Source organism: Oncorhynchus mykiss, chromosome 4 (genome assembly GCF_057628025.1).
Source record: "Oncorhynchus mykiss isolate SJ-2025 chromosome 4, ASM5762802v1, whole genome shotgun sequence".
NCBI classification, from domain to species: domain Eukaryota; kingdom Metazoa; phylum Chordata; class Actinopteri; order Salmoniformes; family Salmonidae; genus Oncorhynchus; species Oncorhynchus mykiss.
This window is the reverse complement of record NC_143025.1, coordinates 82,870,780-82,896,470: the sequence shown is the minus strand read 5'-3', so window position 1 is coordinate 82,896,470 and position 25,691 is coordinate 82,870,780. Positions and strand designations below refer to the sequence as shown.

Below are 25,691 nucleotides of genomic sequence, written 5' to 3'. Positions count from 1 at the left end.
TATTTCAGTTCAATTGCAATGAGTCCCTCAGAGCAATCCTTTACCATACAATGGTTTGATTGTGTTACGGTGCGTGAATGAGGACCCAAAAGCGAATTAACGTAAACAGAGCTTCTTTAATAACAAAACAAACGTAGGCTCAGATGGACCGGCAGATTCCGACAGGACAGGACAAGGTTGCAGCAAACATGACGATAGTCTGGTTCAGGCATGAATAACACAAACAAGAATCCGACAAAGACAGAAGCAGAAACAGAGAGAGATATAGAGACCTAATCAGAGGGAAAAAGGGAACAGGTGGGAAAAGGGGTGAACGAGGTAGTTAGAGAAGACAAGGAACAGCTGGGGGAAAGAGGGGAAGAAAAGGTAACCTAATACGACCAGCAGAGGGAGACAGGGTGAAGGGAAAGGACAGAAACAAGACACAACATGACAATACATGACAGATTGTACCATCCCATGTGATTTAATGCCTATGTTTCTCCTCGGCTTGACAATGTGTTTCAGAAATGATAGCAAGGTCCTGGGTCCACTATTTTTGTCTGTTAGCTGGAGTCGCGGAGAGTGGTGGAGGATTCACGCTCCATACCTCTTGCATCACAGAGAAACGTGTTCGTTTTGGTATTTGGTGTTTTATTAGGATCCCCATTGGCTGTTGCGAAAACAGCAGCTACTCTTCCTGGGTCCACACAAAACATGAAACATGACATAATACAGAACATGAATAGACAAGAACAGCTCATGCACAGAACTACATGAATTTAAAAATGGCACACATAGCCTACATATCAATACATTCACTTACACGTCAAATACGGGAGAGGCACTGTGCCGTGAGGTATTGCTTTATCGTTTAAAAAAAAACAGGTAATTTCTCTATATAATACTGTTTTCTTGAATTTTTTCAGGATTTGGGGACTGTGAAAAGACCCCTGGTGGCATGTCTGGTGGGGTAAGAGTGTGTGTCAGAGCTATATCTAAGTTGACTATGCAAACAATTGGACATTTTTAACACATTCATGTTTTTTGTAAAAGAGGAAATGATGCAGTCTGTCTCTCCTCAACTCTTAACCAAGAGAGACTGGCATGCATAGTACTTATATTAGCCGTCTGATTACAATTAAGAGGAAGACGTGACGCTCTGTTCTGGGCCAGCTGCAGCTTAACTAGGTATTATTTTCAGCACTTGACCACATGACTGGACAATAATCAAGATAAGACAAATTTAGAGCCTGCAGGACTTTCTTGCGTGTGGTGTCCGAAAAGCAGAGCATCTCTTTATTATGGACAGGCCTCCCTCATCTTTACAGCCATTGAATATATATGTTTTGACCATGACAGTTTCCAATCTAAGGGCCACAACAGCCACACCATTCATTACTAGATTCAGCTGAGGTCTAGAGCTTAGAGAGTGATTTGTACCAAAATACAATGCTCTTAGTTTTAGATATGTTCAGGCCCAGTTTATTACTGGCCATCCATTCCAAAACTGACTGCAGCTCCTTGTTAAGGGTTTCAGTGACTTCATTAGCTGTGGTTGCTGACACATTCAGTACCAGTCAAAATTTGAACACACCTACTCATTCCAGGGTTTTTCTTTATTTTTACTATTTTCTATATTGTAGAATAATAATGAAGACATAACAACTATGAAATAACACATACGGAATCATATAGTAACCAAGAAAATGTTAAACAAATCAAAATATATTTTGTATTTGAGATTCTTCAAAGTAGCCATCCTTTGCCTAACGCTGCAGAATGCTGTGGTAGCCATGCTAGTTAAGTGTGACTTGACTTCTAAATAAATCACCGACAGCTTCACCAGCAAAGCACCCCCACACTATCACACCTGTTCCTCCATGCTCCACAATGGTGATCCCGCCCGTGCAAAAAAACACATTTACATTACACACTTGTACTAGTGTTTGACAGCCAAATATAAGCACCCCGCAAATGATATACCCATTACTCTTTAGACCAAGATGGTGATATTGCCCATCTAGAGCATTGCTCTGGACCCATTTGATATTTTATCTGTTGAACCTATCCTTAGGCCAAGACATTAATACTTGAGAATGTGGTCTTTAAAATGTGTCTGATTTGGGTATGAGTGAACAGATAACATCCCATGTCATTAATAACGTAATGAAATATTCCGGCATTCCAGGAGGTTTAGAGAGTCTTTTTACAGAAATTAAATGGGATCTGCATTTGCATATTAATGGTGCGTTTCAGGCAGATAGTGATGCCGTCATCTTTATGATGAATAGTTTTCTAGTGATCATTAGCTTTGGATTTAACAACCCTTATTGTAATCGATGTGTGTAGTGATGTGCTCGTAGGAGGATTATCTTTGAAAAGCCAAAGTTATTCAAAAAAGAGAGTTTACAACCTCTGTTATGCTTATTTATTATTTGTAAATGCAAAACAACACAAACCACTAACCAAACCTTGAGCTTAACACAAGCCAAAACACGAACCAAACCGTGAGCTTAACAACACAAGTAAACACACTAACCTAACCGCGATCTTAACAACACAAGCCAACATACTAACCAAACTTTGATCTTAACACGAGCCAACACACTAATCAACCTTGAGCTTAGCAACAGAAGCCAACATACTAACCAAACCTTGATCTTAACACAAGCCAAAACACTAATCAACCTTGTGCTTAGCAACAGAAGCCAACATACTAACCAAACCTTGAGCTTAACAACACAAGCCAAGATACTAACCCAACTGCGATCTTAACAACACAAGCCAAAACACTAATCAAACATTGAGCTAATGCTGCAGTTGCACTGTTTGACACTCCCAAAGTTAGCTGTTTTTCTAAAAGGCACTCATCCATTATAGTTACCATAGCAGGATGTTTTATGGCAGGATATATACTCAAGTGTCACGCCCTGACCTTAGAGAGCCTTATTATTTCTCTATTTGGTTAGGTCGGGGTGTGATTTGGGTGGGCATTCTAGTTTTTCTGTTTCTTTGCTGGCCGGGAATGGTTCCCAATCAGAGTCTATCGTTGTCTCTGATTGGGGATCATACTTAGGCAGCCTGTTTTCCACCTTAGTTTGTGGGATCTTGTGTTTGCATAGTTGCTGTTTAGCCCTGCAGAACTTTACGTTCGGTTGTGTATTTTGTTGTTTTTTTCCCCGGTGTCATTTAATAAAAGGAAAATGTACCACGCTGCACCTTGGTCTAATCATCCAACGAACGTAACATCAAGGGTATGGACACAGACACAGGCTAGCATCAAGTTCCATTTCATCTCCCCACTACCGCTATAGTACAATTCAGCAGCATCTCCCAATAAATTCCCTGGCAGGGAGTGCAGAGCCCATTAGGGAGTTTTGCTTATATAAGCATAATCACATTTCCCAGCACCCTGACATTTAGGCTGAATCAATGGAGCAAGAGACCCATTTGGCATGACCTTGTCTGTTATCCAGAGAAAGAGGCCGCCTTAAGAAATCATACAGTCCTCCTGGGGGGGAATTAGCCATGAAATACTTTAATGATTGTTGAGTGGGAGAAATGCTATAACCTGAAGCAATGATTTGTTTGTTTGTTTTCAGTTATTTTTTCTTTCTTGCCAATAAGGAAGTGTGTTGAAACTGTATCTGACAATAGCTTTTAAACTGTTTGTGAGGATGAGGGTAGCTGTGGCTGACTGGTGCCTATCCCTATCCCCTTCCCCACTACTTTTCCTTCCCAGAAGCAATGTTTAAGGACTCACATCCTCTCTCGCGCTGATTAATGTTATGGCCTCATGCCTTCACTGGAAACGATTTAAAGCAATCTCCAAATTGCCTTTCGATGCCCAAAGGGTGTAGGGAAAAAAACTTGTATTCATCTCCTTGTGATAAGCACAGCCAGACGTTTTTTTCCTGAGTTCCACTTTGTCCCGATGTATTTTAATTCAGCTGAATGAAACATTCAACACAGACGGGCTGACATGAATCAGTCACAGGACAGAGCAGTGCCTGGCAAAATATTCACTAAGCACTGGAATTTCCCTCCATCCCATGCCTATACCAAGCAAGCAATTATCACTGTGTAATAGATTACATCCCCTGAGGACCAAAACGTTTAATATTATCAACTTTTGATCAAATAAAATAAAATTCAAATCACATTATTTTGGTTACATACACATGGTTAGCAGATGTTAATGCGAGTGTAGTGAAGTGCTTGTGCTTCTAGTTCCGACCATGCAGTAAAATCTAACAAGTAATCTAACAATTTCACAACAACTACCTTATACGCACGCACAAGTGTAAAGGAATGAATAAGAATATGTACATATAAATATATGGATGAGCGATGGCCGAACGACATAGGCAAGATGCAGTAGATGGTATAGAGTACAGTATATACAGTGGGGCAAAAAAGTATTTAGTCAGACACCAATTGTGGAAGTTCTCCCACTTAAAAAGATGAGAGAGGCCTGTAATTTTCATCATAGGTACGCTTCAACTATGACAGACAAAATGAGGGAAAAAAATCCAGAAAATCACATTGTAGGATTTTTAATGAATTTATTTGCAAATTATGGTGGAAGATAAGTATTTGGTCACCTACAAACAAGCAAGATTTCTGGCTCTCACAGACCTGTAACTTCTTCTTTAAGAGGATCCTCTGGCCTCCACTCGTTACCTGTATTAATGGCACCTGTTTGAACTTGTTATCAGTATAAAAGACACCTGTCCACAACCTCAAACAGTCACACTCCAAACTCCACTATGGCCAAGACCAAAGAGCTGTCAAAGGACACCAGAAACAAAATTGTAGACCTGCACCAGGCTGGGAAGACTGAATCTGCAATAGGTAAGCAGCTTGGTTTGAAGAAATCAACTGTGGGTGCAATTATTAGGAAATGGAAGACATACAAGACCACTGATAATCTCCCTCGATCTGGGGCTCCACGCAAGACCTCACCCCGTAGGGTCAAAATGATCACAAGAACGGTGAGCAAAAATCCCAGAACCACACGGGGGGGCCTAGTGAATGACCTGCAGAGAGCTGGGACCAAAGTAACAAAGCCTACCATCAGCAAGGGCATTAAAGATGAAACGTGGCTGGGTCTTTCAGCATGACAATGATCCCAAACACACCGCCCGGGCAACGAAGGAGTGGCTTCGTAGGAAGCATTTCAAGGTCCTGGAGTGGCCTAGCCAGTCTCCAGATCTCAACCCCATAGAAAATCTCTGGAGGGTGTTGAAAGTCTGTGTTGCCCAGCAACAGCCCCAAAACATCACTGCTCTAGAGGAGATCTGCATGGAGGAATGGGCCAAAATACCAGCAACAGTGTGTGAAAACCTTAACTTACTTACAGAAAACGTTTGACTTCTGTCATTGCCAACAAAGGGTATATAACAAAGTATTGAGATAAACTTTTGTTATTGACCAAATACTTATTTTCCACCATAATTTGCAAATAAATTCATTAAAAATCCTACAATGTGATTTTCTGGATTTTTTTTCTCATTTCGTCTGTCATAGTTGAAGTGTACCTTTGTTGAAAATTACAGGCCTCTCTCATCTTTTTAAGTGGGAGAACTTGCACAATTGGTGGCTGACTAAATACTTTTTTGCCCCACTGTACATGTGAGATGAGTAATGTAGGGTATGTAAACATTATACGTATAAAGTGGCATTGTTTAAAGTGACTAGTGATACATTTATTGCATCCAATTTTTAATTATTAAAGTGTCTAGAGATTTGAGTCAGTATGTTGGCAGCAGCCACTCAATGTTAGTGATGGCTGTTTAACAGTCTGATGGCCTTGAGATAGAAGCTGTTTCAGCATCTCAGTCCCAGCTTTGATGCACCTGTACTGACCACGCCTTCTGGATGATAGTGGGGTGAACAGGCAGTGGCTCAGGTCGTTGTTGTCCTTGATTATCTTTTTGGCCTTCCTGTGACATCGGGTGGTGTAGGTGTCCTGGAGGGCAGGTAGTTTTCCCCCAGTGATGCATTGTGCAGACCTCACTACCCTCTGGAGAGCCTTACGGTTGTTGGCGGAGCAGTTGCCATACCAGGTGGTGATACAGCCCGACAGGATGCTCTCAATTGTGCATCTTTAAAAGTTTGTGAGTGTTTTTGGTGACAAGCCAAACTTCTTCAGCCTCCTGAGGTTGAAGAGGCGCTGTTGCGCCTTCTTCACCCCGCTGTCTGTGTGGGTGGCCCATTTCAGTTTGTCTGTGATGTGTACGCCGAGGAAATTAAAACTTTCCACCTTCTCCACTACTGTCCCGTTGATGTGGAAAGGGGGATGCTCCCTCTGCTGTTTCCTTAAGTCCACGATCATCTCATTTGTTTTGTTGACGTTGAGTGTGAGGTTATTTTCCTGACACCACACTCCGAGGGCCCTCACCTCCTCCCTGTAGGCCGTCTCATCGTTGTTGGTAATGAAGCCTACCACCTGTAATGTTGTCTGCAAACTTGATGATTGAGTTGGAGGTGTGCATGGCCACGCAGTCATGGATGAACAGGGAGTACAGGATGAGAGGGCTCAGAACACACCCTTGTGAGGCCCCAGTGTTGAGGATCAGCGAGGTGGAGATGTTTCCTACCCTCACCACCTGGGGGCGTCCCGTCCAGGACCCAGTTGCACAGGGCGGGGTCGAGACCAGGGGTCTCGAGCTTAATGATGAATTTGGAGGGTATTATGGTGCTAAATGTTGAGCTGTAGTCGATGAACAGCATTCTTACATAGGTATTCCTCTTGTCCAGATGGGTTAGGGCAGTGTGCAGCGTGATTGCGATTGTGTCGTCTGTGGACCTATTGGGTTGGTAAGCAAATTGGAGTGGGTCTAGGGTGTCAGGTAGGGTGGAGGTGATATGATCCTTGACCAGTCTCTCAAAGCACTTCATGATGCCGGAAGTGAGTGCTACAGGGCGATAGTCGTTTAGCTCAGTTACCTTAGCTTTCTTGGGAACAGGAACAATGGTGGCCCTCTTGAAGCATGTGGGAACAGCAGTCTGGGATAGGGATTGATTGAATATGTATGAAAACACACTAGCCAGCTGGTCTGCGCATGCTCTGAGGACGTGGCTAGGGATGCCGTCTGGGCCGGCAGCCTTGCAAGGGTTAATACGTTTAAATGTTTTACTCACATTGGCTGCGGTGAAGAGTTTTCTTTTTATAGTCCGTGATTGACTGTAGACCATACCACATACCTCTCGTGTCTGAGCCTTTGAATTGCGACTCCACTTTGTCTCTGTACTGACGCTTAGCTTGTTAGATTGTCTTGTGGAGGGAATAGCTACACTGTTGTATTCGGTCATGTTTCCGGTCGCCTTCCCTGATTAAAAACAGTGGTTCACGCTTTCAGTTTTGCGTGAATGCTGCCATCAATCCACGGTTTCTAGTTGGGGAAGGTTTTAATAGTCGCTGTTGGTACAACAGGAGTGAGTTATCAGAAAACACAGAACAATGTGAAAAAAAGGTATGGCATCATTGGTTATAGTTATTATATGGTTATATATTATCACATGGGTGTTGATGGCCAGCTTATCACATGGGTGTTTATGGCCAGCTTATCACATGGGTGTTTATGGCCAACATACTACATGGGTGTGCATGACCAGCTACTGTGACTGAATGATTGATGTTGTCGAACAGCTCCGAGCCAGTTCCCTGGACATAACTCATCATGTTCTCAGACAGGTTCCTGCCTTATAAGCGGACTAAGACTCGCCTGAGCAACATAGGTATCTGAGGCTCTAGCTGTTACAGAAGCCTTTCAATCTTCTCCTTTTCCCTCTCTTTCTCTCTTTTTTCACTCTTTTCCTCTGTGTTCTGGTTATTTATTCTTCTCACATCTCCATGGCTCAGACATGGGGTGGAGCGTCTGTTTGCTGCAGCAGGACAGATGGTTTAGAGAGATAAAGCCAATTACAGCTGTCTGTCTGTTAGAGTAGAACCTCAACCACAAAGAGACTTAACACTGGACAACTCCTCAGGAATGAACCTAAGAACACAGAAGCCCTGCTGTTCTTTCAGTGGAAATGGCATCATAAAGAACACTCAAGCACAGTTTTGTATTGATATGAAATGCATGGTGTTAAGAAAGATGCATGTTAATAACATTATCCTCCAAATCAATTAAATTGTATCAAATGTAGTAGGTTTTCACAGCTGACTTTCACAGGTTTTCACGGATGTCCAACAATGATTATGCTGACTCGACTCAGTCATCACCATGTTTAACTCTTCCTCTCCGTTTCTATAGGATGATCCCGGCCTCCAGCCAGGCCTTCCTGGTGACCAACCTGGTGTCGGGGACCAAGTACGACTTGTGTGTCCTAGCTGCCTGGGACGACACCGCCACCACCCTGACGGCCACCAACGTGGTGGGCTGTGCCCAGTTCTTTACCCGCGACGACTACACACAGTGCCAGTCTCTCCACAGCCAGTTTCTGGGGGGCACCATGATCCTGGTGGTGGGTGGCATCATCGTGGCGACGCTACTCGTCTTCATCGTTATCCTGATGGTGCGCTACAAGGCCACCGACCATGAGGGGGGTGGCATCGGGGGGAGCGGCAAGCTGACCAGCGTAAGTGACACCCACTCACAGACCAATGGGGGACGGCTGGGACAGAACGGCGTGCCCCTTCCCCTGCCCAAACCAAAGGCCAAAGTGACCCTCCAGGATGAAGTGGTGGAGTTTAAATGTGGATCCCTCCAGAGCACCTCGTCCTCATCCTCATCGGGGGGCTCGGTGGTCGGGGAGGGTTCCTACAGTCCCAACAGCACCCTGGCCATTATGTGGAGGCAGGCTGCCCCCTCTAAGCCCAGGGCAAACCTGGATCACCTGCTGGGGGCCTTCAACTCCCTAGAGCTCCGGGGTGCCCAGGGCAGGGGAGACCTGGGGGAGCCCTCATCCAGCAGTAGCACCCCGGTGGCGGGTGGCGATAGGCCCCACACGGACAGGGAGCCCCTACTGGGCCGGACAATGGACTCGCGGCTGAGCCGGTTGCTCATGCTGTCTCATGACTCCAAACCAAAAAGGAGCCAGTCGTTTGACATGGGGGACTGTATGGATACAGATCAACAAACAGACCAAGCGATGGCCTCTAGCACCTCCACAGCCACAACGCCGGTGTGCAGTTACCCACGGCGCATCAGCAACATCTGGACTAAGAGGAGCCTGTCTGTGAACGGCATGCTGCTACAGTGTGATGAGGAAGGGGATATGGGGGGGAGCAAGGGGACCTTCGACAGCCAAGAGTGGGTCATGGAGAGTACTGTCTAGGAGAGATGAGGACTTGCTTTGTGTCTTCTAAAACACTGCCCCAGAGAGGTAGCAATACGCCTCAGTTCTGATAGACCTTCAGGCTGGAGGAGAAGTCCATGCCCCCTCCCTCCTCGTCCTGCATGGAATTCATTCATGTTCATCTATTGTGGATGCTCCATTTTTGTGACAGATATGTACAAAGTTCCCCCAAGTGGGTAAGTCAGCTAACGACGCTTGTTGGATGGAGCTGATTCGTGGAGTGAGGTTGTTTTGTGTTTGTATGTGTGTGTTCTCTACATGGGGAGGAGGAATGCACAGTAATGGTCAACTACAAACTACACGTAAGGCATGCAATGAAACCTAGGAAATGGGAAGCAGGCCTGTTGTTCCTGAGGAGGGCCATGGTTTCTCTGACACAAGGAACGTGAAACAAATCACTGTATTTGTTGACTTGTAAATTGGCACTGAAAGTCCATCTTGTTACTGTTGCTGAGATGATGGGCCATGCATGGCTCTGGACTAAAACTGTTGTAAGTGAATATGAAATATATAATGAATTTCATGTTTTTACATGTTTTATTTTGCTGATCAAACACACATTGTCTAATACTGTTCTTCCCCTCTGTACACGACGGGGCTCTGACTTCAACATTTGCATTATGAAAAACCTCAATATACTGTCAGATCCAAAATGATTGGCACCCTTGATAAATATGAACTAAAAAGACTGCACAAAATAAATAATACAAATACTGAGCTATAGTGTATGCAAAAAAAAAGACATATTATTTTGTACTAATACATTTGCTCAGAGAAAGAGGTGACATCAAAATAGAGCTCTTTGGTTAAGTACACCAGAGGTCGGTTTGGTCTAAAAAACTGAAGCATATGCATAAAAGTTCCTCATACCTATGGTAAAATATGATGATGCATCTTTGATGTTATGGGGCCATTTTGTATCCACTGGTCCTGTGGCCCTTGTTAAGGTCAACCGCATCGTGAACTTTACCAATTACCAGAAGATTGTAGCCAAAAACCTGGTTTGCCTCTGCCAGGAGACACTTTGACGTAACTGGATCTTCCAGCAAGACAATAACCACAGCGCACATCAAAATCTACAAAGAAATTGTTTATTGACCACAAAATCAACATTTTGCAATGGCCATCTCAGCCTCCACTTGAACCCCATTGAAAACCTGCGGTTTGAATTGAAGAGGGCATTCTATAAGCACAGACGAAGGATGCCAAGGATCTGGAAAGATTCTGTATGGAGGAACGATCTAAGATCCCTCCCAATGTATTCTCCAATCTCATAAAACATTTGAGAAAAAGACTCCATGCTGTTATCCTCGCAAGGGAGTGCTGTAGTACTTAAAACAGCGGTGACAATACATTTAACCCCTATCTTTCTTGGATTTGTTTTATTACTTATTAAACAAAAGCCCTTTCCCTGAGTGTAAAATAATATGATAAAAAAATAATAATAATTAGCATGCAGTTTGTATGATTTATTTTCTGTTCCTCTTTAACAAGGGTGCCAATAATTATGGACCTGACCGTATATCTATCCTTATTTTTTTATATCTGCAGAACCATTCGTTTCTTAACCCATTCTGACTGAATGGTACTGTGTATATGTACACTTTATATAGGCAATTTAGTTCATCATAAAAAAATGTATATATGAAATTATTTCATGAAACCCCGTATTTGAATATTTTAACTTTGTATACAGAATGTGTATTTGAGGCGTCATTAAATAATGCCATATCTGGTTCCTATCAAGTTGTATTCATGTATAAAGCGAGCAAACAATTCATCCTCAAAATCATGAAATATTTTATTTTTAAGATAGCAATGTGAAATGGGTAAGGTCCTAAGTGAAAATGTAACTGTTATCGTGATGTCACTTAAAAGGTTCATTAGAGGAGAGTCCTATGATTAGTTTCAGCAAAAGAACATGGCCTCTGTTGGCCTCTAAATCAATTAACCCAGTATAGAGCTAACAACCACCAGGAGTTTACCCTCTCTTGCACAGAAAGATTAAGCCCTCAGAAAAACTGCAGATCAACATGCTCAATCTTTGAGAGACAAGCATCCTTCTCCAATTCCAAGAAACATTTTTACTTTTTCATGTGCACTACCATTCAAAAGTTTGGGGTCACTTAGAAAGTTCCTTGTTTTTGAAAGAAAATCAAATTTTTTGTTCATTAAAATAACATCAAATTGATCAAAAATACAGTGTAGACCTTGTTAGACATTGTTAATGTTGTAACCGACTATTGTAGCTGGAAACGGCAGATTTTTTATGGAATATCTACATATATCTGCGTACAGAGGCCCATTATCAGCAACCATCACTCCTGTGTTCCAATGGAATGTTGTGTTAGCTAATCCAAGCTTATAATTTTAAAAGTGATCATTAGAAAGCCCTTTTGCAATTATGTTAGCACAGCTGAAAACTGCTGTTCTGATTAAAGAAGCAATGCAACTGGCCTTTTTTGACTAGTTGAGTATCTGGAGCATCAGCATTTGTGGGTTTGATTACAGGCTCAAAATGGCCAGAAACAAAAACCTTTCTTCTGAAACTCGTCAGTCTATTCTTGTTCTGAGAAATGAAGGCTATTCCATGCAAGAAATTGCCAAGAAACTGAAGATCTCGTACAACTCTGTGTACTACTCCCTTCACAGAACAGCGCAAACTGTCTCTAACCAGAATAGAAAGAGGAGTGGGAGGCCCCAGTCCACAACTGAGCAAGAGGACAAGTACATTAGAGTGTCTAGTTTGAGAAACTGACGCCTCACAAGTCCTCAACTGGCAGATTCATTAAATAGTACCCGCAAAACACCAGTCACAGTGAAGAGGCGACTCCGGGATGCTGGCCTTCTAGGCAGAGTTCCTCTGTCCAGTGTCTGTGTTCTTTTGCCCATCTTAATCTTTTCTTTTCATTGGCAAGTCTGAGATATGGCTTTTTCTTTGCAACTCTGCCTAGAAGGCCAGCAGTCTGGAGTCGCATCTTCACTGTTGACGTTGAGACTGGTGTTGTGTGGGTACTATTTAATGAAGCTGCCAGTTGAGGACATGTGATGTGTCTGTTTCTTAAACTTGACATTCTACTGTACTTGTCCTCTTGCTCAGTTGTGCACCGGGGCCTCCCACTCCTCTTTCTATTCTGGTTAGAGCCAGTTTTCACTGTTCTGTGAAGGGAGTAGTACACGGCATTGTACGAGATCTTCAGTTTCTTGGCAATTTATCACATGGAATAGCCTTCATTTCTCAGAACAAGAATAGACTGACGAGTTTCAGAAAAAGGTTTTTGTTTCTGGCCATTTTGAGCCTGTAATCAAACCCACAAATACTGATGCTCAAGATACTCAACTAGTCTAAAGAAGGCCATTCTTATTGCTTCGTTAATCCGCACGACAGTTTTCAGCTGTGCTAACATAATTGCAAAAGGGTTTTTTAGTGATCATTTAGCCTTTTAAAATGGTAAACTTGGATTAGCTTACACAACGTGCCATTGGAACACAGGAGTGATGGTTGCTGATAATGGGCCTCTGTACGCCTATGTAGATATTCCATTAAAAATCGTAGGTTTCCAGCTACAATAGTCAGTTACAACATTAACAATGTCTACACTGTATTTCTGATCAATTTGATGTTATTTTAATAGACAAAAAAATTGCTTTTGTTTCAATAACAAGGACATTTCTAAGTGACCCCAAGCTTTTGAACAGCAGTGTACTTAGATACACTTACCTGTGTAATGTATCTGGATCTCATCACCTAAAATGTTTGACATTTGAGGGTAAGCAGAAACCTTGCCTCCCTCACCAGTTATTGGCATGAGAAATGGACTGGAAATTCATAGTAAACTGTGTCTAGGAATTATCAAACTTGATTTTCTTTTGTTTGGTAGCATAAATAGACAGGTACCATAAATGTACAGTGCAAAGTGGCTCTCAACTATGCTGAAGTTGTTGGCTTTTCTGTAACGTGTACAACTTGCATGTTTACCGAGGACAAACTCATGGGCCCATTAAGAACCTTATACACTATCTGTCTTTCCTCACATTGTGTTGTCTGAATGACTTTTTTGTGACATTCTGGATCAACTGCATCTGTACATTGACTCTGTATATTGACTTTTTTATATATATATATAATTGATGGAGAATGAACAAAAGCTGTACACTAGTGTCTTTATTTTCTTGGTAGGCATACAGAAATAAAGAGGTGCCTCACTGTACATTTGCAGTACAACCATTTATATTTCTCATTTGGAGTTGTAGACAATGTTTCTGTGGTCAAACATATTGTTTTTTGCTACAAAAATATAAAAACATCTAGATAATCTGAGCTTTCGTGTTTTGTCAGACCCTTATAAGATGTGGTAATGTGCAACATTTGTCATGTAATTGTATTGCATTGTTCAGCATTGATCTTCTATTGTCAGCCTCTGGTAGATCTGGGGTAAACAGTAAGTAGATCTGTATGAAGCAGCTCTGAGGAGATCATGGATTTCTGGGAATTTCAGCATTCCAGAACCAATGTGGATTTCAGCGTTCCGGAATCCCGGAGGCGATCTCAACATCACATGTCAGACCACTAATTGGCCCGACTGACGTACAATTCGGAGAAAAAAAACTAATGGGTAACCCCACATTAACCTGCCCTGGACTCCTTAAGTCATAGCATAGCCGGATAAGGGGAAGTCTGCTAACACCCTATGTTGACGATCTTATTCACATGCCTCCTAGATATCCACTTAGCTCCTGCATGCATTTTAATACGTGTTTCTGCAGGGGAAGAGTTGGAGGCAAGTAGGGGCATCAATGAGCTTAACCAGGGGAGATCATGTGGTTAGAGGTGGAGTGAGGTGTATAAAGCCCTTTTTAAGCCAAAGCAGAGTGCACACTGGGTCGTATTTGTTAGGCACCAAGAGGAAGATTATGGACTGAAACACAGAACTACTATCTGAACTTGTCCGATAAGAAACACTCCTTCTTGCTTTCCATTGCAAATTGTTTTGTTAAGGTGTGCCCAGATGAATATGACCCTGCCCACTGGGCAAAAACTTTTGAATCAACATAGTTTCCACTTGATTTGAACAACAAAAAAATGTATGTGTGATGACATTGAATCGACTTGGAAAACTGATTGGATTTGGTGTGTGTGTGTCTGCATGGACCCTATTGGGGAACGTCCATGTGAGGGATATCTAAGGGGTGTGAGACGCTCTGTGTTGGGTGAAAAAGATGGTGATGGTGTCTGATGGGTAGAGCAGAGGAGAGGTAATGGTGCATAGTGCTGGCTCAGTGTGGAGGAGGCACAGCTTGCCTGGCAGGCTGCCCATGGATCAGACCCTCCCTGCCACATCCATATAGAGGCGCTGCAGCAGCCGAGGAGAGGATAAGATAGGAGGCTGTCAGTCTCAGTAACTCAATGTGATTCAAAACGTAGCATCATATGATACAAAATGCATCATACAGGGATGATTTCTGCATTTTGAAAGTTACATATCTTGAAAAGTTTATTGCTGACATGCAAAACATTTTGAGACTATGTCAACAATGGCCTAATGAAACAAATACAAATACCAAAAGTTTTCCTTTAAGGATTCTCGTTGATTGCAATGCCTTAATGCAGTATAAACATTTAATGATTTACCCATCATCAATTACCAATGGGTTTTAACTTATTGTAATGACCTCGAAAGATCATAAATGAGAGAATGTACACAAAATTTCTTGAGTTTTTTTATGAATTGAATAGTTTACTGACCCAGAACGAGCACAGGCTTCTGTCTGGCCGTAACCTATGCCAAATAAATACTACATAACAATATCAGGTATTCAATTCACTGTCGGGACCTAAAAAGAGGGATAACAATGCAACCATGGATATATACCAGACATGTAGTGCCCAGCCCCTTCCCAGGCCGTCCGCTGTTCCACCAACCAGTGTCTTTATTTTCTTGGTAGGCATACAGAAATAAAGCGGTGTCTCACTATATATTTACAGTACAACCATGTATATTTTGCACCTGGATCTGTAGACAATGTTTCTGCTGTCAAAAATATTGTGTTTCGCTATAAAAATATAAAAAATATATAGATATTCTGAAACGTTCGTGTTTTGTCAGACCCTTATTATAAGATGTGGTAATGTACAACATTTGTCATGTAATTGTATTGCATTGTTCAGCATTGATCTTCTATTGTCAGCCTCTGGTAGATCTGGGTTAAACAGTAAGTAGATCTGTATGAAGCAGCTCTGAGGAGATCATGTATTTCTGGGAATTTCAGCATTCCAGAACCAATGTGGATTTCAGCGTTCCGGAATCCCGGAGGCGACCTCAACATCACGTCAGACCACTAATTGGCCCGACTGACGTACAATTCGGAGATAAAAACTAATGGGTAACCCCACATTAACCTGCCTTGGACTCCTTAAGTCATAGCATAGCCAGACTAGGATAAGGGGAAGTCTCCTAACACCCTGTGTTGACAATCTAATTCACATGCCTCCTAGATATCCACTTAGGTCCTGCATGCATTTTAAAACGTGTTTGTGCAGGGGAAGAGTTGGAGGCAAGTAGGGGCATCAATGAGCTTAACCAGGGGAGATCATGTGGTTAGAGGTGGAGTGAGGTGTATAAAACCCTTTTTAAGCCAAAGCAGAGTGCACATTGGGTCGTACTTGTTAGGCACCAAGATAAAGATTATGGACTGAAACATGGCACTACTATCTGAACTTGTCCGATAAGAAACACTCCTTCTTGCTTTCCATTGCAAATTGTTTTGTTAAGGTGTGCCCAGATGAATATGACCCTGCCCACTGGGCAAAAACTTTTGAATCAACATAGTTTCCACTTGATTTGAACAACAAAAAAAATGTATGTGTGATGACATTGAATCGACTTGGAAAACTGATTGGATTTGGTGTGTGTGTGTCTGCATGGACCCTATTGGGGAACGTCCATGTGAGGGATATCTAAGGGGTGTGAGACGCACTGTGTTGGGTGAAAAAGATGGTGATGGTGTCTGATGGGTAGAGCAGAGGAGAGGTAATGGTGCATAGTGCTGGCTCAGTGTGGAGGAGGCACAGCCTGCCTGGCAGGCTGCCCATGGATCAGACCCTCCCTGCCACATCCATATAGAGGCGCTGCAGCAGCCGAGGAGAGGATAAGATAGGAGGCTGTCAGTCTCAGTAACTCAATGTGATTCAAAACGTAGCATCATATGATACAAAATGCATCATACAGGGATGATTTCTGCATTTTGAAAGTTATATATCTTGAAAAGTTTATTGTTGACAAGCAAAACATTTTGAGACTATGTCAACAATGGCCTAATGAAACAAATACAAATACCAAAAGTTTTCCTTTTAGGATTCTCGTTGATTGCAATGCCTTAATGCAGTATACACATTTAATGATTTACCCATCATCAATTACCAATGGGTTTTAACTTATTGTAATGACCTCGAAAGATCATAAATGAGAGAATGTCCACAACATTTCTTGATTGATTTTTATGAATTATATGGTTTATTGACCCAGAACGAGCACAGGCTTCTATCTGGCCGTAACCTATACCAAACTAATATGACCTAACAATAACAGGTATTCAATTCACTTTCGGGATCTAAAAAGAGGGACAACAATGCAACCATGGTAATATGCCAGACATGTAGTGCCCAGCCCCTTCCCAGGCCGCCCAGTGTTCCACCAACCACAAGGACGCCTGGCACTGACACATTCCAGGCATTCACTTCATTGAACCCCGCCTAAATCAGAGCTAACTGATAAACGTGCCCTAATAACCACACAACATCAGAACATCAGAAAGCAGGCATATAGAGTGCGTTTGGAAAGTATTTCGACCCCTTATTAAATTAAACCCCTTAAATTACGACACAGCCTTATTCTAAAAATGATTACATTTTTTGTTTTTTTGATCAATCTATACACAATACCACATGATGACAAAGTGTATTAAAAAGAAAATGTGACGTTTACATAAGTATTCAGACTCTTTACTCGGTACTTTGCTGAAGCACCTTTGGCAGTGATTACACCTCGAGTCTTCTTGGGTATGACGCTACAAGTTTGGCACCCCTTTAATTGGGGAGTTTCTCACATTCTCTGCAGATCCTCTCAAGCTCTGTTAGGTTGGATGGGGAGCGTCGCTGCACAGGGCCACTTAAGGAAATTCATAGACATGTCCCGAAGCAACTCCTGCCTTGTCTTGGTTGCGTGCTTAGGGTCGTTGTCCTGTTGGAAGGTAAACGTTCGCCCCAGTCTGAGGTCCTGAGTGCACTGGAGCAGGTTTCCATCCAGAATCTCTCTGTACTTTGCTCCGTTCATATTTCCCTCGATCCTGACTAGTCTCCCAATCCCTGTCGCTGATAAACATCCCCACGTTATGATGCAGCCACCACCATGCAGCCACCACCCTGCTTCACAGCAGAGATGGTGCTAGGTTTCCTCCAGACGTGATGCTTGGTATTCAGGCCAAAGAGTTCAATCTTGGTTTCATCAGACCAGAGAAAATTGTTTCTCATGGTCTGAGAGGTTTTAGGTACTTTTTGTCAAACTCCAAGTGAGCAGTCATGTGCATTTTGCTGAGGAGTAGCTTCCGTCTGGCCACTACCATAAAGGCCTGATTGGTGGAGTGCTGCAGAGATCGTTGTCCTTCTGGAAGGTTCTCCCATCTCCGCAGAGGAACTCTGTAGCTCTGTCAGAGTGACCATTGGGTTCTTGGTCACCTCCCTGACCAAGGCCCTTCTCCCCCCATTGCTCAGTTTGGCTGGGCGGCCAGCTCTAGGAAGAGTCTTGGTGGTTGCAGAATTCTTCCATTTAAGAATGATGGAGGCAACTGTGTTCTTGGGGACCTTCAATGCTGCACAAATCCTGTCTCGGAGCTCTATGAACAATTCCTTCGACCTCATGGCACTGTCAACCGTGCGACCTTATATAGACAGGTGTGTCCCTTTCCAAATCATGTCCAATCCATTGAATTTACAACAGATGGATTCCAGTCAAGTTGTAGAAACATCTCAAGGATGGTCAATGGAAACAGAATGCACCTGAGCTCAATTTCGAACTCATAGCAAAGGGTCTGAATACTTAGATGTATAAGGTATTTTTGTTTTTTATTTGTAGTGAATATTAATTTAAAAAAGTTTGACGCTTTATTATTGTTGAGGTATTTGGTGTAGATCGATGACATAATAAAAAATACATCTAATTAAGAATAAGGCTGTAACATAACAAAAGGTGGAAAAAGTCAAGTGGTCAGAATACTTTCCGAATGCACTGTAACTGTCCAAATGGGTCGCCACTAAGGTTAAAGTGGAAACCTGCTGTTTTTTTACTGATTCTAAGTGCAAAAAATATATATTTGATGGGTCGCATGGATACACTTGTGTTGTGCCTATATGACCAGTGTTCTACACAAACACCCATTCTCTTTATCTCTAAAACTTTATGAAATAGAACATAGTCAACAAATGCATGTTGCAGTATTTACAATTGCATTAACAACTTACCACCAACTTACTACCCCAGAACCAAATAAGTACATGAGATGTTTCTTCCTGGAATCTTTCAGAAGTGTGTCCTTACTGCACCAAAAAGTCAGGGTCATCTTGATTCGTGTGGATTATTTACTTGGTCGTGTGGCTGTTCTTCCAGGGTTGCCATGTCTGAAACATGAATCCCGAGGTGAAGAGTATTGGTGTACTGGAGCCATGGGATGTGCCAGGGGGAATGGAACCCATTGGCTGAAACCTTCCACTTAGCCATTAGGGTCTTATTGAGCATTGACAACTTGATGTCTAGCATAGGAAAAGGTTGATCTATTTAACATAACTCTAGAGAGCACCACACACACTCTATATGTTTTCCATATTTGATTATGCCTGCATTTTCTATCATTTGCAACTAAAGTTACAGTGAAGTTACAGTTACAGAATAATGATGAGGTAAAAGTGAATAGGTAGGTAGCCTTATTAAAATGAGTGAGCTTTAAAGTATATTCAGATATGCATAGATAAACACCAATGTGATGTGCAGAAGTGGTCAACAGCCCACATAATACAGTAGTGCCTCCCTGTGGTTGTAAGTTACCTGTACAGGTTGTTGAAATACAGTAGAATAATTTGCCAAGTACATTTACACATACTCAGACTTTTACTTGGTGATATGGTACTGCTAGTAATAGACAACGTTTATAGACAGAATACAGACAGATGAATGTACATACATTACATACAAATAGGTAGAGTGAACATAAGAGAATGAGCAGTGGATCTAGAGTGGATTACTGGAGGTTGAAGGTTACAATGACCTCAGTAACCTCTAAGGCAGATAAAGTAAAACCAAAAGTCAACAAAATGACAGATGTCTATGAACGAAGATGAAAATGGACATCATGCTAATATTAGCTCAATGGATTTACCTACAGTAAGCTCTTAAGTGAGACTGCCCCCTCCAAGTTGAATATATTTACAATAGGTCTATAGAAACAGGCCGAAGGACCTACAAACAGGAAATATAAATTGAGGACGTTATCCAATCACATTTTTGACTGGCCAACAGAGTTGTTGTTCTTCACATTGGTCGACAGATTCATGTCCCAAGGAAATTCATACACCACATAGTGAAATGAGGGTATGCCGTTTGGGCTCCCCCACTACAGACACTGGTTCAAATCCAGGCTGTATCTCAACCAGCTGTGATTGGGAGTCCCATAAGGTGGTGCACAATTGGCCCAGCGCTGTCTGGGTTTGGCCGTTGTAGGTCGTCATTGTGAATGAGAATGTGTTCTTAAATGACTTGCCTAGTTAAATAAAGGTTAAAAAAAATACAACTGATGTATCCACTGGGTCATGTACTAAATTATTGAAAACAGACTCAAAGCTTTATTTGTGAAGTAAGTGACAGCTGTGTTCCTGTATGTTGGGGGTCAAATGTTAAAGGAGTAGGCAGAGGTCAATCACCCCAGTGACTAGCATGAGCAGGTAGCTAGAGACCACTGTTTAATACTACTGTATTTCAAACCATAGAAAATCCAGTAAAGGAGTGGATTCCCATTCTATTTATACTTAAATGGAAGATCTGGGTTGCCTAGCGGCAGATAGCCTAGCAGTTAAGAACATTTGGCCAGTAAGTGTAAATATTGCTGGTTGTAATCCCAGAGCCGACTAGGTGAAATATCTATTGATGTGTCCTTTAGCAAGGCACTTAACCCAAATTACTCCTGTAAATCACTCTGGATAAGAATGTATGCTAAATGATTAAGGGCTCTGTGATTGAACCCATATCCACAAAGCATCTCAGAGTAGGAGTGTGGATCTAGGATCTGTCCATATAATCTTATTCATTATGATGTAGAGGAAAACTGATCCCAGATCAGCACTCCTATTTTTCTCCACTCATACAGGAGTAATGAAGGCCTAGTTCACAATTGTCATGGAATTAAAAATATATATATATTAATCGGGCGGTGCTGCAGCCTAACCTTGACCTCTAACCCCTAGCCTAGCTAACATTAGCCACCTAGCTAACATTAGAATTAGCCACCTAGCTAACATTAGCAACAACAAATTGGAATTCGTAACATATCATACTAATTGTTATTTGTTACATATTATACCATATTATCCATACCATTACAAAACATTATTTATAATCTTAATTGAAGTGTTCCAGATTTACGTTTAATATGTTACATTTACCCCTGAGTCCAGGTTGGGTGATACCCGTGCCTTGATGTTTCAGGTCAATTGAACTCAAACAGCTTCTGGTAAACAATATTGACATAAAGAAAGGTTAGGTCTACCCCACTTCTCATGTCTCCTCCAGTGAATTCCTTTTATGTGTTTTGTTATGTTGTTGCTTGTCATTCTGCTATGACTAGGGTTGGCTTTTTTGTTCCTTTTGAACTGTGTGCACCTGTCAGTGCATCTGTCAGTTCACTAATAGGAATTTCTGAAACTGTCAGTTCACTAAAGCAACGAACCGATAAAGATGAACAAAATAAGGTAAGGTTTTCCGATCTTTCTGGAAATGTTCCTGCTATATTTGTATACTGTATTGATGCATTTTTTCATGTTACATGCATTTATGTTTTGTCCAAGACAATTCAACTATGTATCAATCTCAGCTGCATACCAGCAGCATACCACCCTGCATCACACTTCTGGCTTGCCTTTGAACTAAAGCAGGGTTGGTCCTGGCCAGTCACTTGATGGGAGACCAGATGCTGCTGGAAGTGGTTTTGGAAGATCAGTAGAGGGGCACTCTTCTTACAGGGCTATTCTTAATGGTCTAAGCCGTTGGGGGGGGGGGGGGGGTTCTAAGATGACATATGGAATATTTAGCTACTTGATTTTAAAAAATTAGGACCCTTTTTGGTATCAAAATAAACATTTTGCATTTGGCCTTTACTACTATAGCCCATAGAAATACATTGAATAGCACATACATATATGGCAAAATAGAAAGTTAAAAAACAATTTCTTAAGGTTTTGAAGCATCTGTCCTATATATAGGAGATATAAGATAGAAACCTCAGGAAATATTTATTTTTCTTGACATATTTAACCCCTTTTTTGGGGGCAAAAAACTACTTTTCTAAAAAACTTTTGTAGGAGTCATCTTTAGACGAATTCTGTGACAAAACGGAGAACACCATCGAGTCTCCCCTTTCTTTAGAGTGGTCATATTAGTTTGTAGGCCAAACCGTTCAGATGCTAGAGACGTTTTCGTGAGACCCATTATCGAGATGTCTCCTGTTCTGACAAACAGCACTGTAGCTCTCCCACTTTCCGCCACAGATGCAGAAGGGCGACATAGGTGAATGCGGTGGATTAAGACATCTCTAGTTTAAACTGATGGATTTTGATGGGGATTTTTTTTATTTTGTTACTTAGATTGACTCACCGGTGCATTAATAGACTCTAGGGGGTTGGGCAATTCCATCACTATTCAACGTAATATTCATTACCTCCAGCAAAATACCAGTGTCTGTCTACATATTTGAAAATGACACATTTTTGTAGAAAAAAATATGAAGTTAAAAAGTTTAACCCAAAAAATACCCTCCCTTTGGCTGAAAACTCACTGCATGAGGCATTAAAACAAATAACTGTAACCTTTATAGGCCTAATCACACTATGCTTCTAAGACATCTTATCCCTAGTAGACTACCCTCTCCTGCCTGTAGACTACCCTCTCCTCCCTGTAGACTACCCTCTGCTCCCTGTAGACTACCCTCTCCTCCCTGTAGACTACCCTCTCTTCCCTGTCCAAAACTCATCATAAGGGAAAGAAAAAGGAAATGTGCTTGGTTTTCATCACATGGATTCCATTACTGACTCAGAATGAACACAATGCTCTCAATCTAAATTATTTATCTGGTGCAATTGATCCAATCCAAGTACATTTGACATTTTAGTCATTTAACAGACACTCTTACATAGAGCAACTTTGATTTGATTTGACTTACAGGAGCAGTTAGGTTAAGACCTAGACCTCTTGGGGATTCAAACCAAAGACCTTTCGGTTACTAGCCCAGCAAGTAGGCCGTGAGGCTTGTGCTCAGCCTGTTTACAGTATAGTCCTACAAGACTTGAAAGAAGAAGAAAAAAAACATTGATCAAGTTGCAGAATTTGATCGATCACAGTTTGATTTCAATCTAAAACTGTTGGTATGTTTTCTTTAAACCTCTGAAGTCCCCTTCCAAAATGTTTTGTAAACAATGTATATTGTTGTATAAGCTAACATTGATTATTTTATAGTTATGGCACTGATATGGAACATCTATATCGTTATCAGTTGCATTTTCCCAATTTTGTTCACAGATAAGATATACTGTGTATGCAGGAAACTGCCAAAAATGATGCAAACTATATTTTGGAAGCAGGTGCTTCCACACAGGTGCGGTTCCTGACTTAATTAAGCAATTAAAACTTAGGCTCATGTTGAAAAACGTAAGTTGACAATTATTTTGGCTACCATGACTAGAATAAGAGATCTCAGTGAACTTGCAAGAAGGTTCTCAAATGAGCATAGGGTGTTTAAAGTGTGTGTGTGTGTGTGTGTGTGTGTGTGTGTGTGTGTGTGTGTGTGTGTGTGTGTGTGTGTGTGTGTGAGCGGACAATTACTCAAACGAACATCTTTATTCAACATCGATTAATTATTGCAAGAATGAAACCGTCGACCGCACCCTCTAGGTTGTGTTGCCGAGAGCTTAACTGATAATGAAAAAACAGTCATCTTATATAGGCCTTAAATGCTCAGTCAGTCATTTCTACCATTCCCATAAGCCACCTTGATCCATCTCCTGGTTATCTGCACATGATGTCGTTTTACTTCCAACCCGGCTTAGTTTCCCAGTTGCCAGGAAGATGAGACAATGAGGCATTGTTCTAAATTCTTCCAGGCTCTCTCTATCTCGGGTCACACACAACACATCTTGTCTATAGAATGACAGCTTTTAGGTTTTTATCACCAAGTCATTGTCAGCTCAAGCAATCCCTAGCAAAACCCATTTCCTTAACTAGATGACCAGACTAACTGCAGGAAGCTAGAGTGGACGCCATAAAAACTCAGCATTAGCAAGCCAGTCTAACTATTAGTTAAATATATAACTGTTTACTATTAATATCAAACAAATCAGGTAAGTATGTAATTTTTCCCTGACATTCCCCTCTCAAGAAGCTAAGCTTCTTCCACAAAAATGTAAGGGTACAAGCATTACACGATTATTGGTAAACATACATTTAAACAAACAAAGTTTGTGCCTGATATTTCATCCATTATTAACAACCTTCTTTTGGGTTGCTGAGTTTTAGACCTTTCTTATTCAAACACAGTCAATCTGGAACAGAAAATGAAACACAATTTTTTTTTTTTTAATCACACACATGCTTCAACAGCAAATAGGACATGCACAAAGGTAGGGGTCAGCATGGTTAAAAACGTCCATCCTTACCATTCATTGATTTCTAACACCAAGAACATCTACCTTCCTTGGGACATGTCTTACAAATTGAGTGGACCATAAGTTCAATACCCTTAGCCCTAAAATCAGAGTTGGGGTCCTCATCATCAGATATGTAATCAGGAAAGGGAAATAGGTCTGGAAAGTCAGGCATTCTATAATTTATAGATTCCCATCATCATCCTCAGAGTCAGCATGATCAACAAGCAATGGCATGGTAAGGGCAGTATCCAGCACTTTACAACAAAGCTTTTTAGCACAGACAATAAGAAATAGAACAGCAAAAAAGATTACTAGGCCATAAATGAGCCAATGAAATATTGTAGCTCCCATAACACCAAATAATGACTGAACCCATCCAAACGGATCCCAATTGCTATCTGGTTGGTGTTCTCTTGCGAGATCCCCGCTGAGCTCTTTCAGATGTTCCACTAGAATAGTCAAGTTACCCTCACCCTGGGGTATGATTGTACAGCAATGTTCACCTATCATTTGGTACACTCCCCCTTCCCGTGCTAGTAACATGTCATGTACTACTCTATTCTGTATCGCCGTGAGGCGAGCGGCTTGCAATTCCGGTCTCATTATTGAACATCTTGAAGTGGTTAGATTTACCAAAGATTCTAAATGATGTCCCAATCGGTCTAACTCATACCAAGGAATTAACCCACACCAAAACTTCTCAAGTTTTGAGGATCGTTGTGACTCAATTGGAACGTTATTCAATTGTGAAATGCTCCTTCTAAGACGTCCTAATCTACTTGGAATGGAGGAGTTTGTTTTATGCATTACAATAATGGAGATATTCAGTTTAACAAAAACACAGCAACCTGTCCAGTTTGTTGGTAAATAAAGGTATGCCTTATCACCACAGATCCAATAATGATCAGTAAACGTGGCTGAGCCATATTGATGGTGAGAGCACTTGTCTGTTTCCGCCTGAATGTGTGCCCCACATTCATTTTAACGGGCCACTCAGAATCACATGTTCCACTTGTCTGTTTCCGCCTGAATGTGTGCCCCACATTCATTTTAACGGGCCACTCAGAATCACATGTTCCACTTGTCTGTTTCCGCCTGAATGTGTGCCCCACATTCATTTTAACGGGCCAGTCAGAATCACATGTTCCACTTGTCTGTTTCCGCCTGAATGTGTGCCTCACATTCATTTTAACGGGCCAGTCAGAATCACATGTTCCACTTGTCTGTTTCCGCCTGAATGTGTGCCCCACATTCATTTTAACGGGCCAGTCAGAATCACATGTTCCACTTGTCCAGCTACATCCTAGTGGGAAGACTCTGTAATTAACACATGTTGACATTCCCAAATAAGTTTCATTAGATCGTGGAATGGAGACATTGCTTGGGTTGTGACGACGACGGGTTCAGAATGGGGTTCGATTAGAATAGGTTCTGGTACACG

At 41.7% G+C, this 25,691-nt stretch overlaps 1 protein-coding gene across 1 annotated transcript in view; it reads left to right on the top strand.

The window, feature by feature from the left end:
- The window catches only part of LOC110522529 (leucine-rich repeat and fibronectin type-III domain-containing protein 2-like), a 193,968-nt gene extending 180,359 nt beyond the window's left edge, over positions 1 to 13,609 (top strand). Inside the window, exon 4 of the mRNA XM_021600975.3 lies at positions 8,247 to 13,609. Within this exon, the coding sequence (XP_021456650.1) occupies positions 8,247 to 9,270 (1,024 nt within the window). The 3' untranslated portion in view covers positions 9,271 to 13,609. The remainder of the gene's footprint in view (positions 1 to 8,246) is intronic.
- Positions 13,610 to 25,691: the final 12,082 nt, after the last annotated feature.